Source organism: Aptenodytes patagonicus, chromosome 17 (assembly GCF_965638725.1).
Source record: "Aptenodytes patagonicus chromosome 17, bAptPat1.pri.cur, whole genome shotgun sequence".
Lineage (NCBI taxonomy): Eukaryota > Metazoa > Chordata > Aves > Sphenisciformes > Spheniscidae > Aptenodytes > Aptenodytes patagonicus.
Window position 1 is genome coordinate 7,540,690 of NC_134965.1, and position 25,649 is coordinate 7,566,338.

The 25,649-nt window shown below is 63.5% G+C and overlaps 2 protein-coding genes across 3 annotated transcripts in view; one reads left to right on the top strand and one right to left on the bottom strand.

Moving 5' to 3' along the window:
* Window positions 1-770: 770 nt before the first annotated feature.
* HIC1 (HIC ZBTB transcriptional repressor 1) lies at window positions 771-4,375 on the top strand. The gene is made up of 2 exons (XM_076354382.1): window positions 771-1,049; window positions 1,823-4,375. The coding sequence occupies exons 1-2, from the start codon at window positions 998-1,000 to the stop codon at window positions 3,766-3,768; spliced, it is 1,998 nt and encodes a 665-aa protein (XP_076210497.1). The 5' UTR covers window positions 771-997; the 3' UTR covers window positions 3,769-4,375.
* Window positions 4,376-5,732: 1,357 nt separating this feature from the next.
* Window positions 5,733-25,649, bottom strand: part of SMG6 (SMG6 nonsense mediated mRNA decay factor) — a 116,265-nt gene continuing 96,348 nt past the window's right edge. The window contains exons 14-19 of one of the 2 annotated variants that reach the window (XM_076354449.1): window positions 24,582-24,758; window positions 21,310-21,456; window positions 13,774-13,927; window positions 10,128-10,339; window positions 9,740-9,821; window positions 5,733-8,045 (exon numbers count right to left, since the gene is read on the bottom strand). In XM_076354449.1, the coding sequence (XP_076210564.1) occupies window positions 7,915-8,045; window positions 9,740-9,821; window positions 10,128-10,339; window positions 13,774-13,927; window positions 21,310-21,456; window positions 24,582-24,758 (903 nt within the window). In that variant the 3' untranslated portion in view covers window positions 5,733-7,914. Of the gene's footprint in view, window positions 8,046-9,739; window positions 9,822-10,127; window positions 10,340-13,773; window positions 13,928-21,309; window positions 21,460-24,581; window positions 24,759-25,649 lie in introns of both variants that reach the window. The other variant, XM_076354448.1, reaches the window with a different exon arrangement.

Genomic DNA, 25,649 nt, shown 5'->3' on the forward strand with positions numbered 1-25,649 from the left:
CCAGGGCTGCGCGCCCCCCCCCCGCTTTCTGCCCTCCCCCACCAGCAGCAAATTAGGGCCGGCTGCCTTTCTCCCCCCCCCCCCCCTTCCAAAACCCTTCCCCACATCACCTGCACCCCTTAGGGTCCCCCCTAAGCACCCTATGCTGATCGCACCCACTCCAGCTCTCCCACCCACTGGGTGCTAACCGCCCCCCCCCACCCCCGCCTGTGTCAGCACCCAACACAGCAGCCGGTCCCTAGCAGGAACACCCTCCCCCCCCCCCCCAGCTTTACCCTTCCCCACCGCCCGCGCCGTCGGGTCCCACCGCGCACCTGCGCGGGGAGGAGCCGCCTCCGGTAACCGGCGGGGGTGGAGCGCACCGGGAGCCGCTAGATGGCGCCCTGCGAACGGTACCGAGGTGGCGGGGGGGGGGGGGGCGACGACGACGACACGGGACGACATCAGCCTTTGCCCGGAGCCACCGAGGGGGGCCGGGAGCCCCGGAGGGGCTCCCGGCCCCCCTCGGTGGCTCCGGGCAAAAACTTGATGTCCCGAGGATGGAGACCCCCGAGGGGGGGCGGCGGGGTCGGGACGGGAGGAGACCGGGAGGGGGGCAAGCGGCCTCGGAGAAGGAGGAGGAGACCGGGATGGGGAGGGAGGGAGGGGAGAGGAGAGGGGCGGGGGGGGCCCGGCTTGTCGGTGCCCCGCCCGGGGATGGGAGGAGGAAAACCTCCCGCCGTCCCTTTAACAGCCAGCGGCGCTGCTCGGAGTTCAGGCCGGGGTCAGGGGGAGTTCGCAGCCCGGGTTTCACCTCCGAGCTGGCGGCGTCGGGAACCCCGAGGAACCGCTGCTCCTTCTTCCACCGCCTCCTCCTCCTCCTCCTCCTCCTCCTCCTCCTCCTCCTCCCGTTCCGTAGGACCGGCCGGGAGCGCGGGGTATGGAGGAACAGCAGCAACAGAGGAGGAGGAGGGTGGAGGGGAACAGCAACCGGCGGCGGCCCCCCCGGGGCTGAGCCATGAGAGTTCACCGAGACCTCGGCTGGTTGGCGGAGGCTACCGGGCGCCCAGGTAAAGCGGGGGGGGGGGGGGGGCGGGACACACCCCAAAAAATCTAAAAATAGGGGAAAAACCCCCAAAAAGCAGCTCCGCGGGCGCTTGGCTTTACCCACCTGGGCGGGGGGGACCGGCACCGGAGCGGAGGCGGGGAGGGGAGGTCCCGCTCCCCCCCCCCCCCCCCCCCCCATCCCCGGCCGTCCCCCCGCTCACCTCGCGGGGGGGGGGGGGGTAGGGGGGAGAGGAAACGGGGGCGGGGGGCGCCCGGGGGGGCACGGCCGGCCGCCTCCCGGGACCGGGGCGCATAAGAGCCGGGGAGGCGCCGCGGGGAGCCGGGGCAGCGGCGCTGCGCAGGTAACGGCGGGAGGCGGCCCCGGGGGGGCGGACGGGTGTGGGGCACCGGCCCGGTTCCCCCCCCCCCCCCCTCCGTTTTCCTCCGGCAGGTGGGCGCGGGGGTGCCGGGGCGCTGGCGGGGCCGGGGCGCGGCGCTGGCGGCGGCGGCGGGTGATGTCACTTTCTCCAAAAGCCTCCGGGGGTTTTCACCCCCCTCCCGCCCCCCCCCCGGCCCGCCGAGAAGCGAGCCCCCATATAAGCGGTGGCACCGGCCAGGCGGCCGCGCAGAGCGGCCGGGACGCGGCAGCGAGCGGGGCTGGGGGCTGAGCCCCGATACCCCCCCCCCCACACACCCTATGCATGGGCTGAGCCCCCCGACGTGCGGGTCGAGCCCCCCACACCGTGGGCTGAGCGCCCGAGGCCGGTTGCGCCACTGACGGGGAGGTGTGTTGCAGGGCGGCGGGCGAGGAGCGGGATGCTGGACGCCATGGAGGTGCCGAGCCACTCGCGGCAGCTGCTGCTGCAGCTGAACACGCAGCGCACCAAGGGCTTCCTGTGCGACGTGATCATCGTGGTGCAGAACGCGCTCTTCCGCGCGCACAAGAACATCCTGGCGGCCAGCAGCGCCTACCTCAAGTCGCTGGTGGTGCACGACAACCTGCTCAACCTGGACCACGAGATGGTGAGCCCCGGCATCTTTCGCCTCATCCTCGACTTCATCTACACCGGCCGCCTGGCCGAGTGCGAGCCGGGCGGCGAGCAGAGCCTGGGCGCCGTGCTGGCCGCTGCCAGCTACCTCCAGATCCCCGGCTTGGTGGCCCTTTGCAAGAAGAAGCTGAAACGCAGCGGCAAGTACTGCCACCTGCGCGGGGGCTACGCGCCCTACAAGCTGGGCCGGGGGCTGCGCGCCGCCACGCCGGTCATCCAGGCCTGCTACTCGGGGACGCCGCGGCCCGTGGACCTGCCGCCCGTGGAGCCAGCGGCGCCGCTCAACACGCAGTGCGGGGAGCTGTACGCTTCGGCCGCCCAGGGCGCCCCGCTGCACCCCCACGGGCTGTGCCCGCCCGAGCGCCACTGCTCACCGCCCTGCGGCCTCGACCTCTCCAAGAAGAGCCCGACCGGCCCCTCCGCCCAGCTCCTGCCCACCGACCGCCTTCTGCCCGGCGAGCCCCGCGAGCCCTCGCTGCCCCCACGGCACGACAGCCCCCCGGTCAGCGCCGGCCTCCTGGCCGGCCACGCCGCCGCCTACAAGGACTCACCGCCGGGCGGCGAGCCAGGGGGTCACCCCCACGCCCCCGACCCCTTCCGCAGCACGCCGCCCTGCGCCGAGCCCCCACTGCCCCGTGCCGACGGGCGCGAGCTGATGTACCGCTGGATGAAGCACGAGCCCCTGGGCCCCTACCTGGACGAGGGGGAGGCGGAGAAGGAGCTGGAGCGGGAGGAAAAGGCCGAGTCGCCGCCCACAGCGCCGCAGCCCCGCTACCCCAGCGTGGAAAGCAACGACCTGGAGCCCGATAACAGCACGAGTGAGGAGACGGGCAGCAGCGAGGGCCCCTCGCCTGGCGACGCGCTGGACCGCTACTGCAACCACCTGGGCTACGAGCCGGAGAGCCTGGGCGACAACCTATACGTCTGCATCCCCTGCGGCAAGGGCTTCCCCAGCTCCGAGCAGCTCAACGCCCACGTGGAGGCCCACAACGAAGAGGAGCTCTATCACAAGGCGGCGGCCGAGCAGGCCGTGCCCTTCCTGGACAAGGGTGGCCCGGGGCTGGGTGACATCCTGCGGCCCTACCGCTGCTCCTCCTGCGACAAGTCCTACAAGGACCCAGCCACGCTGCGGCAGCACGAGAAGACGCACTGGCTGACGCGCCCCTACCCCTGCACCATCTGCGGCAAGAAGTTCACGCAACGCGGCACCATGACCCGCCACATGCGCAGCCACCTCGGCCTCAAGCCCTTCGCCTGCGATGCCTGCGGGATGCGCTTCACCCGCCAGTACCGCCTGACCGAGCACATGCGCATCCACTCGGGCGAGAAGCCCTATGAGTGCCAGGTGTGCGGCGGGAAGTTCGCCCAGCAGCGCAACCTCATCAGCCACATGAAGATGCACGCGGCCGGCCCCGACGGCAAAGCCAAGCTGGACTTCCCCGACAGTGTCTACGCCATGGCCCGCCTCACCGCCGACCAGCTGGGGCTCAAGCAGGAGAAGGCGGCCGAGCTGCTCTCCCACACCTCGCACTTCCTCAGCGACCCCAAGGCCATGGAGAGCCTCTACCCGCTGGCCAAGTTCACGGCCGAGCACCTGGGGCTGAGCCAGGACAAGGCGGCCGAGGTGCTGGCGCAGGCTCCGCACCTCCACGCCGAGGCTGCCCGGACCATAGAGCGATACTCACCACCCTAGCGCCGGCCCAGCCGGGGGGTGGGGGGGGCCGCTGGGCTCCCCTCGCTGCCCCGCGTGGAGCTGGGGGGGGTGAGAGGCAGTGGGTGCTCATCCCCCGGCACTGCTGATGGCCCCGGAGAACTCGCTCGTAGCGGAAGGTCCCATGAGAGCTGCCCCGGGATGGCTGGATGGCGCGTCCCGCGATGAGCGCCCCGGCTTGCCTGGGAGAAACCGATAATTCAGGGACTGACCTCGTGGTGTGGCCCCCCCTTGCCGTGGGGGGCTGCTGGGCCCCCGGCACCGGGGCGGGAGCGAAGCACAAGCTGTGAGGCCGGGCTGCGCCCCGAGGATTTGGAGGACATGAGCCCGCTCCTTACCTCAGGGCCGTCCCCGGCGCTGTCCCCCAGGCGGGGGGACGCCCTCGGCAGCCGCCCGGGTCACCCCGGCCCCGCTGGCTCTTGGCTCTGCTGTGACGGGACCCGGACTGTGCTGCCTTGACTGCCGTGGGCCCGTGAGTAGTTCATCTGTGGCGGCCGGAGTGATGCCTCCGAGCTGCCGGCAGCCATCCTGATCGGGAGCGGCGAGCGTGGCTGTGCCGGGGCTGAGGGGGGGGGGGCGTGTGCCGGCCAACCCCCCCGGGGCTATGCGGGGAGCTTGGGGACAGACTGATGGAGGGGGACAGTGAGCAGTGGATGCGGGGCGGGGGGGACGGCGGTCAAGTCCGTGCCGGGGGGGGCCGGGGAATCACAATGCTCCTCACCCTGGAGCAAGCACTGACCTCCCAGCCCGAATCCGGCGGCTCGGCCGCCGGCACCCCATGTTTTTGGGAGGTGGGGCAGGGCCTGTCACAGACTGAGCCCCTGGGCCCTGCCCCAGCAGGCGCTTCGCCATCAGGGATGCCCGGGGGGCCCCGAGGGGCCCAGGGACCCGGCGGCTTCGCCCTCGGGCGGCCACTTGCCTCGAATTTTTTTTTTTTTTTTTTTTTTTTTGCCAAAGATGCCCGTCCCCAGCGCGGCCGGGCCGGGCCGGGGAGTTCATGACAAAGACAAAGCGGTCTGGTTTGTCAGCTACGGGGAGGTGGGCAGGGGCTGCGGGAGGGGGCCGGGGGGGAAGAGCCGAGGGAGGCGCTGGGCTGCGGTGACCTGAGTCCAAGCCCCCCCCGCGGGGCACCCCCTGCCGCCACCGCACCCCCTCTCCTGCCTTCTGCTTGGTGTGGGCAAAGCCCCCCCGGCTTGGACCCCCCCCGGCCCGTGCCCTGACACCTCTGCCTGGGGCTAATGTGAAGCTTCTCCCCTCCCCGAGCCCCCTCCTCTCCTTTGCACACGAGGTCCCGGGGCGGCTGCCAGCAGCGACTGTCCCCGGCCTCGCAGCCACTGTGCCTTAGCCTGAGCTGGCCGCTCCTGCCCAGGTGCCCCCCTCGCCCCACCTGGGCTGCCTGGGTCCCCCCGGGGCTCCCCAGGGCCGGCAGCGTCCCTCCGGAGCTGCCGTGGGGCGAGCGGCGGCGGCAGCAGCAGCAGCACCCAAAGCACAGCTGGCAGCGCCCAGCGGGGCCGCCGGCCCCCTCTGTATCACGTCCGATTTGTACACGGGCTCCTCGCCCCTTTTTTTTTTTTTCTATAGTCGAAACGGAATGAGCAATAAAGTGACATTAACATGCGTGGCCTCGCGTCCTTCTCTGGGGGCGGGCCTGGCCGGTGCGGGGTTGGTGCTGAGTGGGGCTGGGAGGTGACCCCGGGGGACACAGGCTGCGCCGGGGGCGACGGTGGGTGCAGAGCTGCAGGGAGGGGAGGTGAGGGGCTTTGCCGTGCGTCTGGTTTGCCTGGAGCCCCCTCGGTTGGGGGGGCAGCAGCAGCTGCAGGTGGGACAGAGCTGCCATTGTCCTTGCGAGCACAAACGCGTCCCGCTGCCGTCCCTCCCCGGTGCCCCCCGCGCCTGCCCTAACCTCGACAGCAACTCACCCGCCGACGGCAAATGAAACAACACGCTGCACAGACAAGTGTTTAATACTAAAAATTATTAAAACCATCTTAACAAAATAGCCTGAATGTGGCCGCCTCCCCGAGACACGGGCTCCCCTCGGGGCAGCAGCCTGGCACGGATGGCCCCAGGCACGGGACGCTCAAGCCAGCGAGCCCCCACTGCGCTTGCCGTCGTGCCAGCTGGTCTGGTGGTGGCAAGAACCTCTGTCCCACGGCCGAGCCCGTGGCACAGCGTGAGGGGTCGGTGTCCGGCAGAGCCGCAGGTCCCTCCGAGCTGGTGGTACCCCGGGAAGGGCCTTGCGAAGGAAGCCCTGGGGCAGCTCTGTTAGAAAACAAACGTTTAAACACACCCGGCGTGGAGGAGAAGGCAAAGTCTACGCGCTGCTTACAGCCAGTGTGGCGCTGCACGTGGCTGTGGGCACCGAACCAGGGCATGGGTGCTGTGTGTGCCGCGGCCCCGGGTGGGCTCAGCTGCAGTGATGGCTCCGTGTGCCCTGCAAGCAGGCATGGGCACCCCAAAGTCTCTGTCGAACAGGCTTTGCCCCGCAGCACAGACCCTCCTTTGCCGGCAGCCGCCCTGCACAGTGCCCCGAGGTTAGGGCATTTGTATGGCACAGGTTAGCGAGCGCAAACCTGCTCGTCTTCGTCGCTGTGCCGTGCAGCCCCACCGTGGCCGGGTGCTGCCGAGGCTCCGACCCCGGCGTTGGCCCTCGCTGTGAGGCCGGGCGGTCGGTGCAGGGGTAACGCTGGGCTTCCTGACGCAGACACCGGGTCCGAGCCACCCACGCAGGAAAGGAAAACGCTGGGCTCCATCCTACTGCTTCCTCCGCCACCTTGGACGCTTCCCTCCCACGGCCACGGTGCCCCAGCGGGGACTGGGGATGGCCTTGGGGTCACTCCCACCGTCTGCTCATGGGACTGGGACTTGACAGAGCTCCAGGGGCTCCGGTTCACGGGTTAATGCTCCCTCTTAGCTTCTGTATCTGGCGTGTAACTGGGCCGGGGATGGGACACTTGGTGATGGGACAACGTGGTGTGGGGAGGGGTGTGGGGAGGGGCTCAGCAACACCCCAACCCTGCACCGGCTCCCGGTGCGGTATGACCCAGTGATGAGGCAGCGGGGTCCCTTCACGGCTCCCTCCACGGCGAAGGGGCAACTTGAGAGGGGACCCTCCCAGTTGGGCAAATGGTGGGGGGGGCCAGGCGCTGCCCCGGCTCTCTCCAGCCACGGGCAGAAGCCAGATCCCACACGCAAGAGGAGCCCGTGGTGATGTGAGGACACACGGGACCTGTGGGACACAGCTGGTCCTGGGGTCCTTGGAGGATTTTATTAGCCTCATGCTGAGTCTTAGGTCAAAAAATGCGTCTAAAGGCAGTGGGGTGGGACTAAGGGGTTTGGGGGAGGAGGGAAGGGGCAGGTGGTGGGGTGGGCAGGAGAGCAGAACAGAAAGCAGCTTTGGGGGGACTGGGGGTGTTCAAAGCCTCCTCCCAGCAAAGCAGGCAGGGCACACACCTGAAAACTAACCTATACTGAAGTCTGAAATGAAACTCAACAAGCAAACCCTGCACCAGGGAGAGGACAAGCATCTCTGCAAGCAGCACCCACTGTGCGGGGCGGGCGCGGGGTGGGGAAGGGGCCAGAGGCCTGGGGCTGCCTGGGCCACGCAGGACGAACAGGCTGGGGCAGGAGGGAACCTGCCCTTGAAGTCCACGGCCTCTCTGAGGGGCACGAGCTAGACTAAGCAATCCCAAAGTCTGCGCTGGTGTGTCCCCGGTCTCTGCCCTACGCAGCCTACAAACCCGAAGAGCCACCGACTCGTGACTCGAGCTCTCTGCAACCAAGCAAACCAAGCAAAAGGCTGGTGATCCGGCACGGGCTCACCCAAAGCTTCCCTAGCCAGCAGGGCTCGCCAGCTCCTCTCTGGCACTGCCCAAAGGCCGGTGGGACCCTTAACGGCCCAGCCTCCACATGAACCATCCACAGCAATGACCTTCCCAGTTGGTCTGCCCTCGGGGGTCGGCCCCTCGCAGCATGGCCATTCTGGGGTGGGTTGAAGACGTGGCGTTTATTGTTCGTGGTGGGCTGGAAGGTGGTGGCGGCGCGTGGCGAGGGCTGCCGCTGAAGCCGGTCTCCCACCGCAACAGGCTGCGTGACTCGCTCAGGGGCTGTCAGCCCCGCTCGGACCCCTCAGCCCTCCTGGGCCCACTTGAGGAAGGTGGGGATGTCCCGCACCGGCACGTTGCGGGTCAATGCTTTGACTCGCAGGTTCCGGTCGTCCGTCAGCAAAACCACTTCCCTGAGCAAACGAATGGGATCGTCTGCAACGAGAGAGAGAGAGAGAGAGAGAGAGAGAGAGAGAGAGGGGCGTGAAGCTCAGACCTCCCCACACTGTCCCAGTCCTTGCATCCATCCCACACCGCGCTGTCCCCACGCCATGCCCCCCCACCCTCCTCGGGTGCCGCGCCCTGGGCATGGCGGCACCCCGGCGGCGCTCCCAGCTCCCTGCTCCCTGCCAAGGCTTCCCGGCGTGGCTCAGAGACAACGTTTCGTCTCGAAGGCCGCCTTTTCCCCTCCCTGCGCTGGCGGGGGGATGATTTGTGATCTCTGCCCACCGCCCCAGGGCCGGGAAGGCCGGCGAGCAGCGCCGGGGTCCCATGCTGCCCGCTGCCCACTGCCCGCTGCCCGCATGGGGTGGTGCACTGTGCCGCAGGCAGGGAAGAGGAGGTCTCTCTGCCTGACCCAGGCCAGGAAGACGGCCCGCAACCCTGGCTCCAGCAGGAAGCTGGTGCTATTATTCTGGTGATCTCATTATAAGATCTAAAACCACCCCTTATTTTTTGCAAGGCTTTTTGGAGTCGCCACTGACACCGAGGCGTTTCTGGCTGGGGCTCAGACAGCCAGAGTTGAAGCCTGAGAAATAACCGAAGGGATCTTGCCCCCAGATGGATGAGCTGCCCCGCACGCAATGCGCCGGGCTGGGATGTGGGAGCCACGCTTACGTGTGTGCGAAGCAGGGGAAGCATATGGGGTATGTGTAAGCAGCTGGGTCCTGTGACCAGAGTACTGTTCCTATGAGCACAGGAAACACAGTGCCTCCGAGCCAGGACGGGAATGGAAAAAACAGAGTTTATGGGAGCCCAACATGGGTCCAGATTGGCTGCGCAGGGAGCGGCAGGACGAGGGGAAGGGGAGGGTGGCCAGGAATGTGGGCTACGGTCACAGTGTTGGGGCTGAGAGTGTTGGGGCGAGCGCCCCGGCCGGCCCGTGCCGGGAGGAAGGGGAGCGGGGGCTCTGTGGGAGGGCAGGCCTGGGGCCGAAGGCTGCCGAAAGTGGAATTGGGAGGTTTTGTGCGGACACTTTAAGAAATGTGTAACAATAAACATCCTCTGCTCCGTGCTGGTGACGCGCCTCCTTGTTACAAACCAGAGGCTGTCAGCTTGTCAGGCCCCGTTCCCCATAATCCACATGATTTCAAAATTCAGCATCATTTGCACATAAACATTTGGTGACGGTTTCTCTGTGAATCTGACAAGTTAAGCTGCTAAGAATTTGCACTGACAAATGCGGGTTGATTTCTTGGGCAGCTGCTGATGCAATTCCCATCCCCGCTGCCCTGGCAACAGCCCGAGGGCTGTCTGGTCTCAGCACGCGTGGCCGATGCCAACCAGGCATCGGGAGGGAAAAGAGCCCCGGCCAGGAGGCACCGGGGCTTGTGGAGAGGAGGCTTGTTCTGGCCCTTCGTCACCGCTGCCGGCATCATGAAATTGCTCCGTGGACATACCCATACAGTGGGCTTCTCACAGGCTGGGGCATCCCCAGCACAGTGAGGTGCGCATTTGGCAATGCGGTGAGAGGGCCACAGCCTGGGGCCGACCGGAGGCAGGAGGTGGCACCTTGGTGTTGAAAGAGGCAAAATGCGGGAGGGATCGGCTCCAAGGGCCGTGAAAGAGAAACGAGAAGGGTCCATGGGATGCAACAGAGAAGGGACAAGGAGGACGTGAGGATGTTCTACCTTTGTTGGAGGGCATGAAATCCTTGGCTTTGTCGTTGCAATAGTGGAGGCAGCAGGACAGAATCAGGTCATCGTTGTTTCCCTGGAAGAAAAGGGCAACGTTACCCCGGGCAGTAAAAAACCTGCAACCCCACCACCCTGATTTCTGCACTGCCCTTGAGACACTGCCGCAGCTCGGCGGAGAGCAGAGCTGCTCGGAGCCGAAACACATGCAGCCTGCAGGAGCCTGCTCAGCTGCCTCCAAAGGTGGGGAGAGAGCTACCCCCTGCCCAGAGCTCGTGGACCCCAGGGTCCCTGGTCTCCCCCAAGGAAGCAGTGGTGAAGAGCCTCCAGCCCTTGGCATCACTACCTCTGCATCTCGTACTCCTGGGGCCGGGACGTCCCTTACCTGCTGGCCGGTGGTGTCTTCGCTGCGGAAGGAGATGGACTCCAGCTCATTGCCTCGGCTGGTCAGAGCCCTCAAGCAGTTGTCCCGGCTCTCAAATCGCTCCTCCAGGAACTCGATGGACTTCCTGGCTCTCTCCTGCACTTGGCGGGCATAGCCTGCAGCCCGGTGCTCCATCTCCGGGCCCTTGGCCAGGCCGTCCAGCTCGTTTATCACTTCAAACAGGAAGAGGAGGTACAGTTACTATGGGACAAGGTGCTCCCATGACCTGCTGCTGGAGCACGCAAGTTGCCAAGGCCTCGGGGCCGGGGCACTGGGAGCTGGCTCAGGAAATCTGGGTTCAGCTGCCGCAGCGTCCCTGCACTCCTGGACTTGGCTGCGGGTCTGGAAAAGCTTTGCTGCCTTCCACCTCCGTGGGTCACCTGGCTCAGCTCCGAGCACGCAGGCACCTCGCCCCTGCAGCGTGCGGGTAACGCTCCCTAAGGGCATCTTGCTCTGCTCTGCAAAACGCCGGGACCACCGCCGTGCCCCCTACCCCACGCTCCTGTCTCGCAACTGACGGCACCTCCGTGTGTGCCCGAGGGTGTCAGAAAAACAGTCTCCTGCAGCCCGCTCCTCTGCCTCCGAGCACAGCGATGGCCAGCAGCACCGTGCCTCCTACCCCGCATCGCGCTGCCTGGCTCTGCACCTCTCAGCTCCCTGTACTTACTTTCAGACACGAAAAGCCGCTGCCCTCCTGCCACAGGGCTGCATGCGGGAACAGGGTCATGTGTGGGAGCCGGCAGTTCCCACTCCAGCACTGTTTCCCGCGCAAGTCCTGGCCCTATTTTCCCCACCTGAAGCTGCCGGTCCCAGGCTCCCGGCAGGGGACACGCTCTCTCCAACACCTCACCCATCTGGGTTCGCACATCTGTCCTGATACATGCTGCTCGAGAAGAGCCTGAGCCTCGGATCAGGCGGATTCCCAGCCTGTTTGCCTTAACTGGAGCCCGTCACGTCTTAGAGCCTCCTGCATTGCTGTCAAGTGGACAGGAACCCCAGCCGCTCCGGCCCCCCAAGCCCAGCAGAAGCCCGAGGGATCCCAGCAGAGCTCCAGGAGGGACCCACCCTCCGGCACCGGGGCTGCTGGAAGAGCCGCTCCGTTGCAGAGCGAGCGCGCGTGTGCGAGCAAGATGCCGTCGAGGCAGCTAGCGGCGAGGCCGGGCACACAAGCGTGCGGCCAGATGTGCGCACGAGCGTCCTTGCCTGCGATCGTGCACAGGGCTGCGTGTGCGCGAGGCCGGGCGCGCGAGAGAGCTGGTGTGCACGTGTGCGCGAGGGAGCCTCTGTGCGCACAGTGTGTGTTTTAGCCATGGCTTCATTTCTGAAGATTGTTTCCGAGCCTGGAGCCAAGTCCTGAGTTCAAGTGGGAACTATGCATTCCTTGGGGGTTCGGGGAGAGAGCTCGGGGTCTGAGGCCTCTCCCCAGTGCTGTGAATCACTGCCCGGGGAGCCTGCGTGATCGCTCTGTTCCATGGTGAGACTGGCACTCACTGTCTGGGTATTCAAATTAAAGCTGCATGGAGCTGCTTTGCTCTTTGCTGGCCGGCGACTCTTCTTGCTACCGACCTGATGCTGCCATTTCCACACAATGCACGGCTGGGCCCGGGGTGGGGGGAGCCGTGCAAGAACGGAACATCAAACAGGAAAAGCTGGTATTCCCTCCCGAAATCCGCCTTCCTGCTTCCAAGCTAAACAGGCTTCAAAGGGGAGGCTTGTTTGTGCTTCTGCACCAGGCCTGGCTTCTCCATGGCGGGGTCAGCCTCAAGGAGCACGGAGCAGGTTAAAGAGCAAGAGAAACAAACCCAACGCGAAGCCGCGCGCTTAACCCCTTGCTGCATCCCCGGGAAGGGTGGGGAGGAGTGCCCCGTGCTGGGGGAAGGGTACTACGTGTGTCTCCGGTTTGGCGATGGGGCACGGCACCAAGGCCTCTGCCCCCAGCAGCCACAGGCCCCCGGCTTACCCCGGGGGACAGGTTCCTCCTGCCTGCACTCGGGTCGCAGCACTGATGGCTTTCCTGGAGGACGAGGGGAATTTGACCAACACCCGGCGTGGACAGAGCGTCGCTGGCTTCAGGGTGCTTCAGCAGCGGCAGGGGAGGCTCGTGGCAGGCAGTGGGAGATGAGTTACTCTGTCCCCCCTGCGATGGCCTGTGCAGGGAGGCAGCAGGACAGGAGAGCACTGAAGGTGCTCGGACACTGCTGCTCCTCCTGCCCCCAGCGGGGCAGGCCAGGCCAGGCTCCTTTTGCAGGTTGAGGGCAGCATCATCTTCGACAGGGACAGGACCAGGGTTTTCAGCTCTCCTGTAACTGCTGCCCCGGCTGGGATTCGGATGGAGAAGCCTCACGCCAACCGTGTGCACCGGGAGGCAGGGCCACGGCTCCAGGGCAGGTCCCAAGCTCTCTCAGGTGTTAACACGCTCCACAGCCCCCAGGGCTGCCCAGGCTCTGCCGGTGCTGCCGGCTTCCTTCCCTTCGCTTCCACACAAAGCCCTGGCACTGCGGTGCCAAGCCACGGAGCTCCTTGGCAGCTCCCGTGCTGAGCTGGGCAGGCGGCCAGCCCTGCTCCCCCCACCCAGGGGTCCCGTGCCCAGCCCCAGGAATCCCTCCTGAGCCAGGCTGTTCACCCTGCAGGGAAGGGCGGCAGCTGGACGTTGGCTCTGGGGCAGCAGAGCTCTCTGCTGGACACAGGGAGTTGAGAAGGAAGCTCCACAATGGCTTGAAGGGCAGGCACCCCTGCGTGCCGCAGGCCAGGAGATCGGCACGAGCATACACCTTGCTGCCTGGACGCTGGAGATGCCCATGGGGCAGAGCTGGCCCCCGGCCTCCCGGGGCTGCGGCTGGGACGGGGCAGCCTGTGGGCTCTGCGAGGCTCAGACCCACTCCTGCCCCGGCCTCTCCTGCTGCCCTCGGGGATCTTCTGAATGCCAGGTTGGCACCGGGACGCGCCGGGCGCCGGAGTGACACTGGCCAGAGGAACACTACCTCCAGCCCGGAGCGCGATCAAACAATCAGAGCAAAGGCATCTAACCAAATCCTCCCGCCACCCTGGGAGACCACCCAGCAGCACAGCCGTTATCTGCCAGGGTGAGTGTTTACCAATAACGGGAACCAGCTTGCTGTTTTACTGCGAGCTTTATAAGGATAAAAAGAAGGGCTGGGCTTGAGCAGCTCTGAGACGCTGGGACACAGGCCGGCCATTTGCTCAGGCTGCCTAAGCCCCAGCTCAGCTGGGATAAGCTATCTGCTCTGATTGTTTAACAATTCCTCCTCCTTGCTCCCTCCAAAATTCCCTCCAAATCCCATTTAACACCCGCCTGCCTCTCCCAGCTGCTGGCACCCCCAAATGCACCAGGAGGAGAGGAGGTTGCTGAGCGCCGTGGGCAGAAAGCTGGCAGGAAGGGAGAAGGGCGACACATGCCGAAGGAACACCGGCCGCAGCTGGGACGAGACAGGGCAGGACGGAGGCCAGCCCCACGGCACGAGCCGACTGGCTCCAGACCACACAGGCATTGCGGGCACGTGGGGCACGGAGAGAGGGAGCCGGCACGGAGAGACAGCCTGCGCTGGGGGAGAGGGGAAGCCCCCGCCATAGCACTGGCCCTACTCACCGATCAAGGGCACCACCAGGATGAACTTCCTGCAGTCCAGCAGCACCGTCAAGCTGCTGAGGTGGTCGATGAAACCGTTGGTGTCTGGGACCAGGAAGACAGGTCTGATCTCCAGCTCCATCTGCCTCATTTGACTCTGGTCTTTCAGCACGGCCTGGAGGAGAAGGACACATGATGAGTAGGTAGGACGTCAACCCTACGACTTGTGGACCCTGAGAGCAGAAGATAAGCCTGGCTGGCACGCACGCCTCCGGCAGTGAGGGCATGGTGTGAAGGAGACCAGCAGGAGGCTGCATCCACCCCACCTGCACACCTCAAACATCAACTCTTGCAGGTCCACAGCACACACGAGTGGGATGGCTCATGAGAGAGCCATCCAGTGAGAGCGCTCTCCTAGGAGAACAGCCCTGTCCAGGCTCTGGAGAGAACAACTGGGACCAGCCCTGAAAATGGAGGTGTTTTGGGAATTGTCCCATTTACGGGACTCGCAGCTGCCAGGACTATCTGCGTCGGTGCCAAGAGATCGACCCTGATACAAAACAGCGGGGAGAAAAGGGGGCTGGAGGAAGCGGGTTCTGGGACTCCAGATGGAAACAGCTCAAGGAGACAACAGCCAAAACGAACCCGTTTGGGACACACAAGTCCTGCCAATGGCATCCTAACACAGGGACCCCAAGCAGGCAGCAGGAGGGGAGGTCTGTGGGGCGGGGATGCTTGGCTGAGTATCTAACTCACTGTCCCACCAGCTCCCGCACGTGCCTTGCCTTTTCTGACTCCATCCAGCTGGGAAACCAGGTGGATTCCAGCCCTGGAAACCCACAGCACTGTCCTTGGCTGAGCCCTTCGCACCCGCTGGAGACCAGAGGTGCTCGCACATACATGGGAAGGGTCTGCTGGGTCTTACTAGCAACCCTGCGGGATTGCACCTGGACCTCTGGACAATGCCAGGTGCCAAAACGGGACCCAAGAGCTCACATACTACTTTCGACGCTATCGAAGGACTTGGTCTCTTTAGTAAGTCACAGGCTTAAAAAACTCAGGATGCTATTCTAGTGCTTCCTCTGCTTAAAAATAGCTTCCCTGGACTCGCTGATGTTTGTTGCCTCTAATAGGAACTGGTCACCCACGGAGCACAGCAGCACTGCTGTGGAACACATCTACCATGCAAACCCTTGCAACAGCGGGCTCAGACCCACAAGACGCGCCCCGGGGACAGGAGGCGACTGCTGACCTGTTCTGCCCAATGTTATGGGGAGCTCCTCCTGCCCAGGGTGAGGATCCGAACCCTCCCGCAGTCATGCCAAAGCCTCAGAGGCACCCTGGAACAACGAGCTGCACAGGCCAGCAGTGGCCATGGAAAGAAGTGGTTTTTAATCCATTTCCAAGTGTTGTCATCTGGCTTTAAATCAAGGCAACTTGATGCTGCCACAAGTGTCTCCAGGCAAGGCAGCAACCATAACCTCACCATGTGCCTCCCACCCGCCTCCTGGCAGCGCTGGTCCTGGGGCCGCAGCTCCCATCGACTCCGAGGGGAGATGGGCAGAGCGGGGAGCGCGCCAGGTCCCGTCTGCTGCACGGCAGCACTGAGCCGGCATGACAGCGTGAGGATACGCGTGCCCCATCGCGCGGCGGCCGCTACAATGGCACCAGCGTCCCTGTACAGACGCTGCCATGGTCAGCCACATGCCGGCTGCCATCCCTGCCTGCGCTCTGCCTTCACCCAGGGAGGTGTTGGTACGCCCCGGCGGCATGGGAACCCTGTGTTGGCAACCCCGGCACGGCGCTGCCGCTGCCTCCTCACCGTGAGGAAGGTGGCAGGTGGGGTTTCTCCCCAGGGTTTGGGGGTGTGGGAGGAGACACTCGTCCCTGGGAGGCAGCAGGCCCTGCTGAGCTCCACCTGCCACGAGGAGACGGAGAAGGGCCCCGTCGGCTAACGCAGAGACCCAGAGCGAAGAGGCATGTCCCTTGTGCGGCGGCCAAAGAGGTCGACGGGTCCGAACTTGCAGGAAGGGGGAGGGGGCGAAACCATGCAGCCTCCGATGGGCGACAACAGTCCTATGCGAGCAAGGGTTGATGGCAGGAGGGGACCCCTGCCTGCGCCCTGATATGGCTCCCCGACCCCAGGGCTTGTCCCGGTCCATGCAGGCGACCTCAGGAGCGCGGCACGAGCGGGAAGCTCACCTACCCCTCTGGCCGAGGGGCGTGGGGGTGACGGCGGGGGCGGGGCAGTACCCTTGTGTGTGGCATTTGCCCTGGCGGCTTTCACAGGCCGTACCCGGCCGATTCCTGGCAGCCGCGAGCGACGCCTGTGCCGGCCGTCACGTCCCATTCCGCTTGCCGGGCCGCCCGGTGAGAGAAGGACACAGGATGCGCCGGGAGTGAAAGAGCGAGGTCGGCGGGGAGCGTGCCAAGTCCCCGCGCACAGCTCCGGGCCGCTCGGGGAGCCAGAGGGAAACTCGCCTTTGCAGAGTTCAGAGGCCGGCAGCGAGATTTATTTTTGTTTGTGTGAGTAAAAGGCTGCAGAAGCCTCCGGCCAAGGGGTTTCGGGGGGGAGAGGAGTGGCCTGTGATTCATGGGGATGCTGGCTGGCCCCGCGCCAGAGATGAAAGGGAGCCCATGTGCGGGGAACCGGGGAGGCGAGCGCCGCGTTAACCCTTCTGCCGATCCGTGGGGCACGGTCCCGTGGGGAGGAAGGAGAGAGTGGAGATGTGGATCGGGATGCCCACGTCTGGGGCCCGGCTTCTGTGCCGCCACCGCTGCCAGAAACGAGCTGCCAGTTCCCACTGTGCCTCAGTTTCCCTGACGCGAGGACAGGGAGACAGTGGTCCGCGTGCCCTGCCGGGAGGTGGGGTTTGGAGAAGACCCTGAGGAGAGCGGCGCGGTTAAAACAGTGGAGGTACAGCCTCGCCTTGGCCCAAGTGCTTTAGGACAACCAGTTTCAGCCTTGTCTTATTGGGGTTAAACACGCTGCTTGGCTCCATGGCAGAGCGACCCTGCAGTGCTGGACGTGGCAGGGGACCTCTGAGGCCAGGGGCTTTCTTCCCCCCCCGGGGCCAGGCAGCTTCCCCTCTCCTGCCTCCTGCACCCGCACGCTGCGGCAGTCAGAGCTGCTACCACCCGCAGCCCCCTGCCCGGCCTCCTGCTCCGGCCATGGGGGCTTCTCCCAGGAGCTGGGCTGGAGCCGGAGGTGGCTCCCCCAGCTGCCCCAGCTGGTGGCAGCACTGAGATCAGACACTCCTGCGTACACAGTCCCAAATTCCCAGCTCATCCATCAGCTGGGATCACCTGGAGGATTCCCCGGAAGCCGCTGCCCGGCCGAGGTCTTCCAGTGTGGACAGGGGACAGATCCCCCTGAGAGCCAGGCCAACAGGTGCTATTTTCTGCAGAGGGCCAGGGGGGAGACCTGAGGGTCTCCACCACATGTGCAGAATAGGAGGGGGCTCCCCATTGGCCCCCCGGGGCTCCGCACACAGACCCCAGAGCTCCTCTGCTCGCGGTGCCGGGCTGGCAGAGAGGCCCAGAGCCAAAGCCTGGCAGAGACGAGTGCCCAGCCGCCTTTGGGACGGGTCGTACGGGTTCACGCCGCTCTGCCAGGACAGATGGGCCGTCACCATCCTGCCACCACCTCTCCTGCCCCAACCCGCTCGCCAACCGCAGGGAAACCCGGCGCCGCTGCCCCTTCCAGCCCCGTGTGCTCTGCGGGGATCGGAGGCGGATTTTCCAGGGCTGAGAACAATGCCTCTCTAGTCTCTGCTCGAGGGCTTCCTCCTCCCAAGGTTCGTCTCCAGCATCTTCCTCAGGAGTAAACGTGCCCTGTGCCTGGTAGCAAACCGGGGCCGCCGCCGTGGCGGAGCCGCCGTGGGTGGGTGTGTGTCTTCCGCAGCCAGCAGGCACCCGCTCCCAGGCAGGTGCGTGTCGGCGCGTGTGCACCCGCAGCATTGTTCCTGCGCGCCGAGGAGAGCGTGAATGGGATACGGCTATATTTAGCCACTTACTCACACTACCGCCACAAAGGAGCGGCTGCATCTTAAGGGGGCGGCCGTTCCGTGGGCTCAGAAGGGACAGGAGAGAGGCTATTTTGGGAAGACATGTCATAATTGGCCGCCCCGGTTAAGCTGCTTCTGTAATGCTGAGCAAAACAATAGCAGCATCCAGAGGAAGAGCCTGTTATGTTTCAGGTGGGATGTTTTCAACCGGTCAGGAAACTCGACCGCTCCCAGCGCACAGCGGCGGCACAAAGGACAGGGGATGCTGAACAGCATGGACCAAGGGCCTGGCCAAGCGGCGTGGGCGGCTGGGAGCGCGCGGCAGGACCCGGAGCTGGCTGGGGACACAACCCTTGCCAGAGAACGCTGCCTGCCCCCGCAGCACCACTGCCACCTCCTCTTGTCTACCTGCCTGCCCAGCCTCTTGTCCCTCCAAATATCTGGGCAGCACCCAGGTATGTGCCCGGTCTTTCACCTCATCCCAATGCATCGCTGCTGTCACCAGCCTGTGACACGGGGCTGGCAGGCGGCTCTGTCCCAGTCTGGGCAAGCGGTGAGGGCTGAGGCAGGCTGGCAGTGAAGCCAGGGAGCAGCAGCCAACCCATAACCCAGGGCCAGGCAGCAAAGGGCTGCCTCCTTGCAACCAGGGCTGCCCAGGGACACAAGAAACTACGACCTAACCCCGCCCTGGCCCATCTGCCCCCCTCAAAGTGATGATTTTGGGGTCCAAGCTCTTGTAGGGGAACGGAGCTGAGCTCTCCTGCTCCCTCTGCAGCCAGTGGTGGCCGAGGGCCACCCCCGTTTGCCATTTACCCTGCCTGGACCTGTACTCCCCCAGCGGCTTGAGCCACAGCCCTGCGCACACCCAGCCAGGGCAGGGACCAAAGGAGCGCAGTGAAGCCCAAATCCCCCTCGAGGTGTAAATGTGACCCCAGTACTGGTTGTGGTTGGGAGTTACACAAGGACCCGCAGGGCTGCCCTGCCAAGCTGATGCAGGGTGGGTAACCAGCAGCAGTGACGCTGGGACAAATGTCAGGTGGATGATCTCCAGCAGCAGCAGAGCTGGGCAGTAAGATGTGGGGAGCATGGCAAAGTCAGGGACAGTGCAAGAAAACCTGCTGGGGAGAAGATAGTGAATTTAGCTGTGAGAAGCTCCCCTCTGGCACAGAGCGGCCTGCCAAGGGATGCAGCGTGGAGGGAGCAAGGAAAACGCAGGGCTGGGAGCGTTAAAACACAGAGAAAGAAAACGAATGGCCAAGAGATGAAGGCTTTGCCCCGAACCCTGGGTCCCTGCCCACATCATCACAGACTCTACAGGAGGCATCTGGGCTCTCTGGACCCCAGTCCCCACCTCTGTGCAGGCACAGCCACACGGCCGTGTGTGGAGAGCTGAGACTCTCAGCCGTGCTGAGACATGAGCCACATCTGCTGGACTCGGACGAATACATGGTGCTGTGGCTTGTCCCCAGGATAATGAAAGGGGGACTCAGAGCACAGCCGACGCGTGAACTCCCTAGGTGAGCAGCGAATGAGAGAAATAGGCTGTAACAGGGAAGGCAGAAGGTCCCCAGGTCCCAGGAAACACAAAATCTCTTGGGAAGATCAGAAAGGTCACGGATCACAGGCCAAGAGAGGGAAAGCGGAGGGGGTGGATGCTGAGCTGGCCCCGACCTGGCCTCCCCAGGCAGCGCTTTCCACCCGAGCTCCTCTGCTCCTCCGGCTCCCGGCCACGTGGTCAGTACCAGGGCAGGGAGAGGACCAGGGCCTGCACACATGTTCTGCTCCGGGCTGTTCCCAGCTAGCTGCGGGCTGGATGACTTTACCGAAGCCCCAAGGACTTCTCCTCCACCCCGCGCCTTCAGACTCCAACTGCACCTCAGCTCTCAGCTGTGCAGCCCCTGAAGCTGCCCACACCCTCGTTTTGACCTCTCTCCGCCTGCGAGCATCGGCCCCAGCACGGCTGGGGAGGAAGGGAGGAGCACGCCGAGGGGAGAAAGCCCCTGACAGCATCAGGCAGCCCCCACTCTCCCCGCAGAATGGGCAGCGGCCATCCCGGGGGGCCCTGCTGCAGCTGGGCTAGTCGCCGGGGCCGGGATCTGCTGCACGCTGCCCTCCCCGAACATGTGCAGTTCCTGTTTGCTGTGTCTGTACAAGGCAATGGGAAGTGGGGAATTTACTTACACCTCCCGCTTAACAACCCTGGGAGGCTGGAAGGCTTCAGGCCGCTTTAATTTACAGCCCATCTCTCCAATCTCTCACTCGTTCACTGCTGCTTTCTTCCTCCTTGTATTAATGTGACCCAGGTACCTGCCAACAATAATGGACTCGCTTGCGGGGGCGGCCCCTCCCTCCCGGCGCAACTTCTACCTTCGCCTTGATATGAATTGCTCAAAAATTCAAATGAAAAAAGAAAAAAGGCAAAATCTGAAAGGTTGGGGTGGGTTTGGAAAAGCGAAGCGCAGTGGTTCTGGGCCTGGCGCCAGTAGCCGGAGGGTACACATGTGCACGCTCTCCCAGTAGGGCCTTCAGCAGCCCTGTTTTACAACCACCTCGGCACACACTGCAGAGTTCACGCATATGGCCAGACAGATGTGTCTGGCTTACGTTCAAGGCTGGAAAATGAAGAATTATGGAAGTGAAGGGCCCTGGGCATTAGAGAGGGCGGAGGTGAGGGGGAGGGGAGCTAGGGAGAATTTTTCCTCTGCTGAGAAATCCTCATCTGGGCTGTGAGGCTGGAGGAAGAGGGGTTGCGAGCAACGAGGCAGCCAACAGCCATGCATGTGAGATTGCTCTTAAAGCAACAGTGTGCACCGCCAGGCGTCTGCTCCCAGTCCAACCAGTTTACTTCACCAGCTCCCACTGGGAAACACGCTCAGATCAGGCCAGGGCCAGGACAGGATCACCCGTATCCCGTCTGTTTGTCCCCATAACGATGGCAACACTTTGCAAGCGGCGCTCTGGCTGCAGCAGCCGTTCGCAGACTATTTTTCCTGCCGCTGGCTCCCACATGAACTCTGCCGTTCACGTCCCACCCTCTCCCCCGTCTGCCTGTGCCCCGCTGTACAGGAAAGCTGATTTCTTGCCGAACCTCACTGCCGTGGAGCGTCTGCTCCGGGCCAGGGGACAGCTCGCTGTCTGGCACACACTGCACACACATCAGCTAAAGCACTCCCCTGCCAGGGGCTCCTGGGTGTGCTGGCAGCTCGATGGAGAAGCTGTGTCTGGCTTCACGAGGGTCCCAGGAGTCCCTGAAACATTCATCTCAGGGCCTGGGAGGGCAGATCTTACCCTGGGTGGGGACAGCAACACCGATTTGGCCCTTCCAAAGGGCCAAAGCTAAGCTTGCTGTTGGGTTTCACAGAGGCAGCGCAGGGCACCTACACCCTGGAAGCTCAAGGTGCTACGGGGCATCCTGAGGGGCCACTGGTCCTGAAGCGTGGCAGGGAGACGGCTGCACACCATCGGCACAGTGAGGCAGGATCAGCCCACGCACCAAAGCAAAGCAGCTCCTCAGCCACCTCGGGCGCTGCAGTCGCACAACCCGTCCTACCTGAATCTTGTCTTGACGACGCTGTTGCTCAGCTACTTTCCTGGCCAGAGCTTGCTTCTTGGCTCTGAGCTCCTTGATGTCCATCTCTCCTCCGCTGCCTTCAGCCTCAGAATCATCTTCAAATGCCTCAATCCTCACATCATCTTCCTTCTTCCAGGAAACGCAGAAAGACAAAAAACAGGAGAGAAGTCATTGTAAGGGATGCTGGTGGCAGGGACCGTGCTCGTTCTGCTCTCCCCCTGCCAGCAGACAAATTCCTGCCAGGCACAGTCCATCACCGCTTGCTGATGGGTGACTGACTATTTCTAAACATCCAAAAGAAGCAAGCAAAAGAAATAAATAGTAAACATCCAGGAAATGACAAGGTGAGACAGGAGGTAATGGTGCAGGGAGGGCAGCAACCAGGCAGGGCAGGGGCAGTCCTACCTGAAGTGCTGTTCTAAAATCAAACTCCCTAGCCTTGGAAAACTCTTCCCACGGCCCTGGGCAAGTCACTGATGCTTTATAGGCTTCAGTTCTGTAAAACCATGGTATTTCCCTGTCTCTCCGCTTTGCCCGGCTGTTTAGGCTGCACATCCCTTGGAACAAATGCTGCTTCTCACCGGCGCTGTGCAAAGCTGCTCTAACACTGCTGCCTCATCCAAGGCTAGGCATGCAAGCTGATCACCTTGACAGGAGACTCGGATCCATGAGCGCAGGAGACCAAAGAGCCCCTTCCCCTTCTCCATTTTGATTTCTGAATAGGCCAGAGGGATTCCTGCAGCCACCCCAAAACTTCCAGCTGAGCTGGAACAGATGTTTCAGAAGCAGATGCTCAATCTTTATTTTAAAGCCCCACTTGATGGAGAATCCGCCGTGTCTTGAGGTCAGTCATTTCAACGGTTAATTACCTCCTCTGTTAACATTTGCACCCTACTTCTAGTCTGCCTTTGCCATGCTCCTGCTGGCCAGGAACCTTGTCTTTGCTGAACTGAAGGGTCCCTGGTTCTCCAACCTCCTGCCCGCATAGGCACTTCTGGACCATGTTGCATCTTCACCTTCCCCTAGAGACCCTTCTCTGGTTCTCCCCACCAGAAGGTCTGCAGACCCTTCCCAGTATGCCTGCACTGCTTGAACTGGAGGCCCCAGAATGGGCCATGCTGTTCCTATCCCAGGTGAACACTGCGCTGGCCTGTCCCTATGTACCCAAATCTCTGGAACACAGGAGGGTGGAAGGCGGTGGCTGGTGTCCAACTGGGGATCAGCCACAACCCAGTTCCACCCCCAGCTTCGCTGCTCTCCCCAGTGGCTCCCTGCCCAAAGGGGAGACCACAAGTCCCTGTTCCTCAACACGTGTCCCACCAGCATCTGCCTGCAGGCATGTGCTGCCCACGAACCAGGCTCTGCCGCTGACCCAGACAATCCCCTCGGCCCGCCCAGACCCCCTTGCTCCCCAGTGCAGTGACCATGGGCCTTCCCAAGCCTTGCCAGTACCAGTCTCCCCCTCCCTGCACAAAAGCCAAGGGTTGTGATGGGGCTGGGAAGAGCTCCCAGGTGGGACCCAGGCAGAAAGACCTGCTCTGAGCCCGCAGAGGGCTGCAGGGGATGGATCCTGCACAAGAGGATCCCCCGGAGGGATAAGAGCATCGCTATACTCCCTGCCCTGTGCAGGCTGCCATAGCACATGTCAGAAGGAGGGACTTGGGCAGGAGCCTGCAGTCTTAATTTAAAGAACCCCAACACTACACAGTTGCACACTCAATCATTTCACCCAGACCACACACCCGTCTGGCCACAGAACCACATACTCTTCTCTCCTTGTGACTTTTTAGCCATGGGAAGGAGGAAGACAGAGCCCTCAGGCTCACTTCCCTCTGCCAGGACAGCCTGGACCACAGGGGATGGGGGGATGCTGCCAGAGGGACAGTGTCGCACAAGGGCCTTGGTGAAGAGCGTGTGTCAGATGCAGATATGCTGCGGTGGATCGGGATCCGCTTGCCCAGGCTGGTGGTGGTCACGTTGGCAAGCTGGAAGCTCCCTTGTGCTTAGAGCCCAAGGAGGAAGCTCCAGGGTTGCGCAACAAGCTCACACAGAGGTTCCCACAGCCGAGCAGAGACTGTGGGGACTGGGCAGGAGGGAGCTATCCTCCATCCCGTGTTTGTTCATAGCAGAAACTGGAGGGACCAACCCAACAAGAGGAGTGCTCCATAGAGCAGGAGCGTCCCTGTCGTGACACCGGGTGGAACCTGAAGATCCCCCCATATCACACGCTCTTGGCGGTGTCAGCCTGAAAACCTCCTGCACTGCCTCCAGAAGAGGACAAGGGTCCAGGTCTCCCACCTTACAGAGACATCTCTTGCCGCCTGGGGTTTTGCTCTGAGCCCCAGTGAAAAAAAAAATCACCTAAAATCTGTCCTCTGCTGAGCCGGAGCCGGGACGAGGAGGGTGCCGAGCATGTTCTTGCTCTGGGCTCCTCCAGCTGTCAGCTCCCTGGGGTGCACAGGGCCACGGGCCACCAAGCGCCGACAGAGGCGAGGTGCTGTCCCCTGCACGGGGCGATACCCCCTCTGGCTCTGCAGCGCCCGGCCCCAGCGCAGGGAGGGGACCCGGAGCGAGCCTGGGCAGCGCCGGGCCACCCAGCTCCCCGCTCCCAACGCCTCTGCCCCTCTCTCCTGTTTCCCTGGCCTTTCCAACTGCAAGATTAAACAGAAGAAAAGAGTCAACCTGCAGAGCGGCTGGCAGGGCCCTTAAACACACACACGGAGCCTGGAGTGAAGCAAGGCCTACAGGAACAAGCAAGGGCAGAAAAACAAGAGTTGAATTCCTTAATCACATCAGGATGTGAGAGGCAGGGGAGGGACGGGGCGCCAATGTCAGCTCTTCCTGTACGTGTGCTGGAGGCTGGAGCTCAGGCCTCTGCCGCAACGAGCTCCACGGCTATAAACTTGATCCTGAAGCTGAACCCTGACACCCCCTCGCCCACCTCCTCTCCTGAGGCCACGGCGCTGCATGTTATTAAAGCTCCCCCCGCTTCGGGTATGAAAAAGCAGCATCTGGAACTCATAGCAGCGGGCGAGATAGAGGCAGGCGGGTTGGACTGGCAGGAAAGGGCACGAGCGAAGTACACTCGGGAGACAAGGGCTGTGCACCATTTGCCCCCCCCTCTGCCTCCCCCCATAAAATGCACACGCAGCTACGCCGGCTATAAATAGCGGGAGCTGCAGGGCAGGCAGAGGCTGGGCCCCACAGGGGTGATTCTTCCTTCACCGAGGCGCGCTCTTCCCGCACGGTACCTGATCTTCCAGTTGTTTTCCCTCTTGGCTTCCCATTTCCTTTCCCATGGCGTCTGGGACGGGTGCCACTGACACATATTTTCCACCCTTGAATGCCAGCAAAGGCTCTTCTTGTCCACAAAGGGCTTCCAGGAAATACTTCAGAACTGTGACCCTCTTGCAGTCGGCTGCAATAACCTACAGGGTGAGGACGAGGGGGTTGGGGAGAGGGAAAGGAAAACAAATTCAGTGTAAAGGGGAGGCGGACTGGCAACGGCCAGGGGGGAAATATTCAGGGCTAGGAGGCCCAGCGGGACGCAGGCGGCACCGCACAGCACCGCGGGGATGTGCAGAGTGCCCCTCTTCTTCTAAACAGGAATGGAAGGGGTTTGCCCATGCCTTGGAGCCCACTGTCCCCGGGGAAAAGGAGGCAGGCAAAGTCAGCACCGGTCTGTGTCCTGTCCTCACGCTCCGTGCACACCAGGGCCGCGGGGCTGCCAGGGGGCAGCCAGCCCTCTGCCCAGCCCCACCAAATGGGGGAAGTCCTGCTGAAGCGTGAGAGATGAATGATGTGGCCTGTCCTTACTGTTTCGTTTCGGCTCCATCACCAGAATCCCCCCCAAAAAGCTGGGGAGGGATGCAGGTGTGAGAGCAGGCAGGTGGGGGCATTTGAGAAAAGCCGAGCCACTCCTCGTCTCCAGCCCGACCCTGTCCCACGGGCCCATCTCACGGACCAACTGGAGAGCCCCGTCAGGGAGGCTGGGACGGATCTGGCCAGAAGGAAACTCAATAGCTCGGGTAATTATCCAATTTATGAGGCTCTCAAATGGAGTTTCCAGAGTGCAGGAGCCCAGTGCCTCCACGGCCCCATCCCGTGCGGCACAGCCTCTGCTGGCGCCTCCACCATGACCGGCCTCGGCTCAGACCTCGTCCCCTCGCAGTGGGGCTCTGCACCTGCAGAGCTCTCCCCTGGTGCTTCCTGCTGACCGGAGTCACCCCCGGAGAGCAGCAGATTTGTAGGGAGAAAGTCAGCAAACAGGGGCTAGAAGTGCTACACGCTATGGAGACAAAGTTCACGTTGATGGCCGA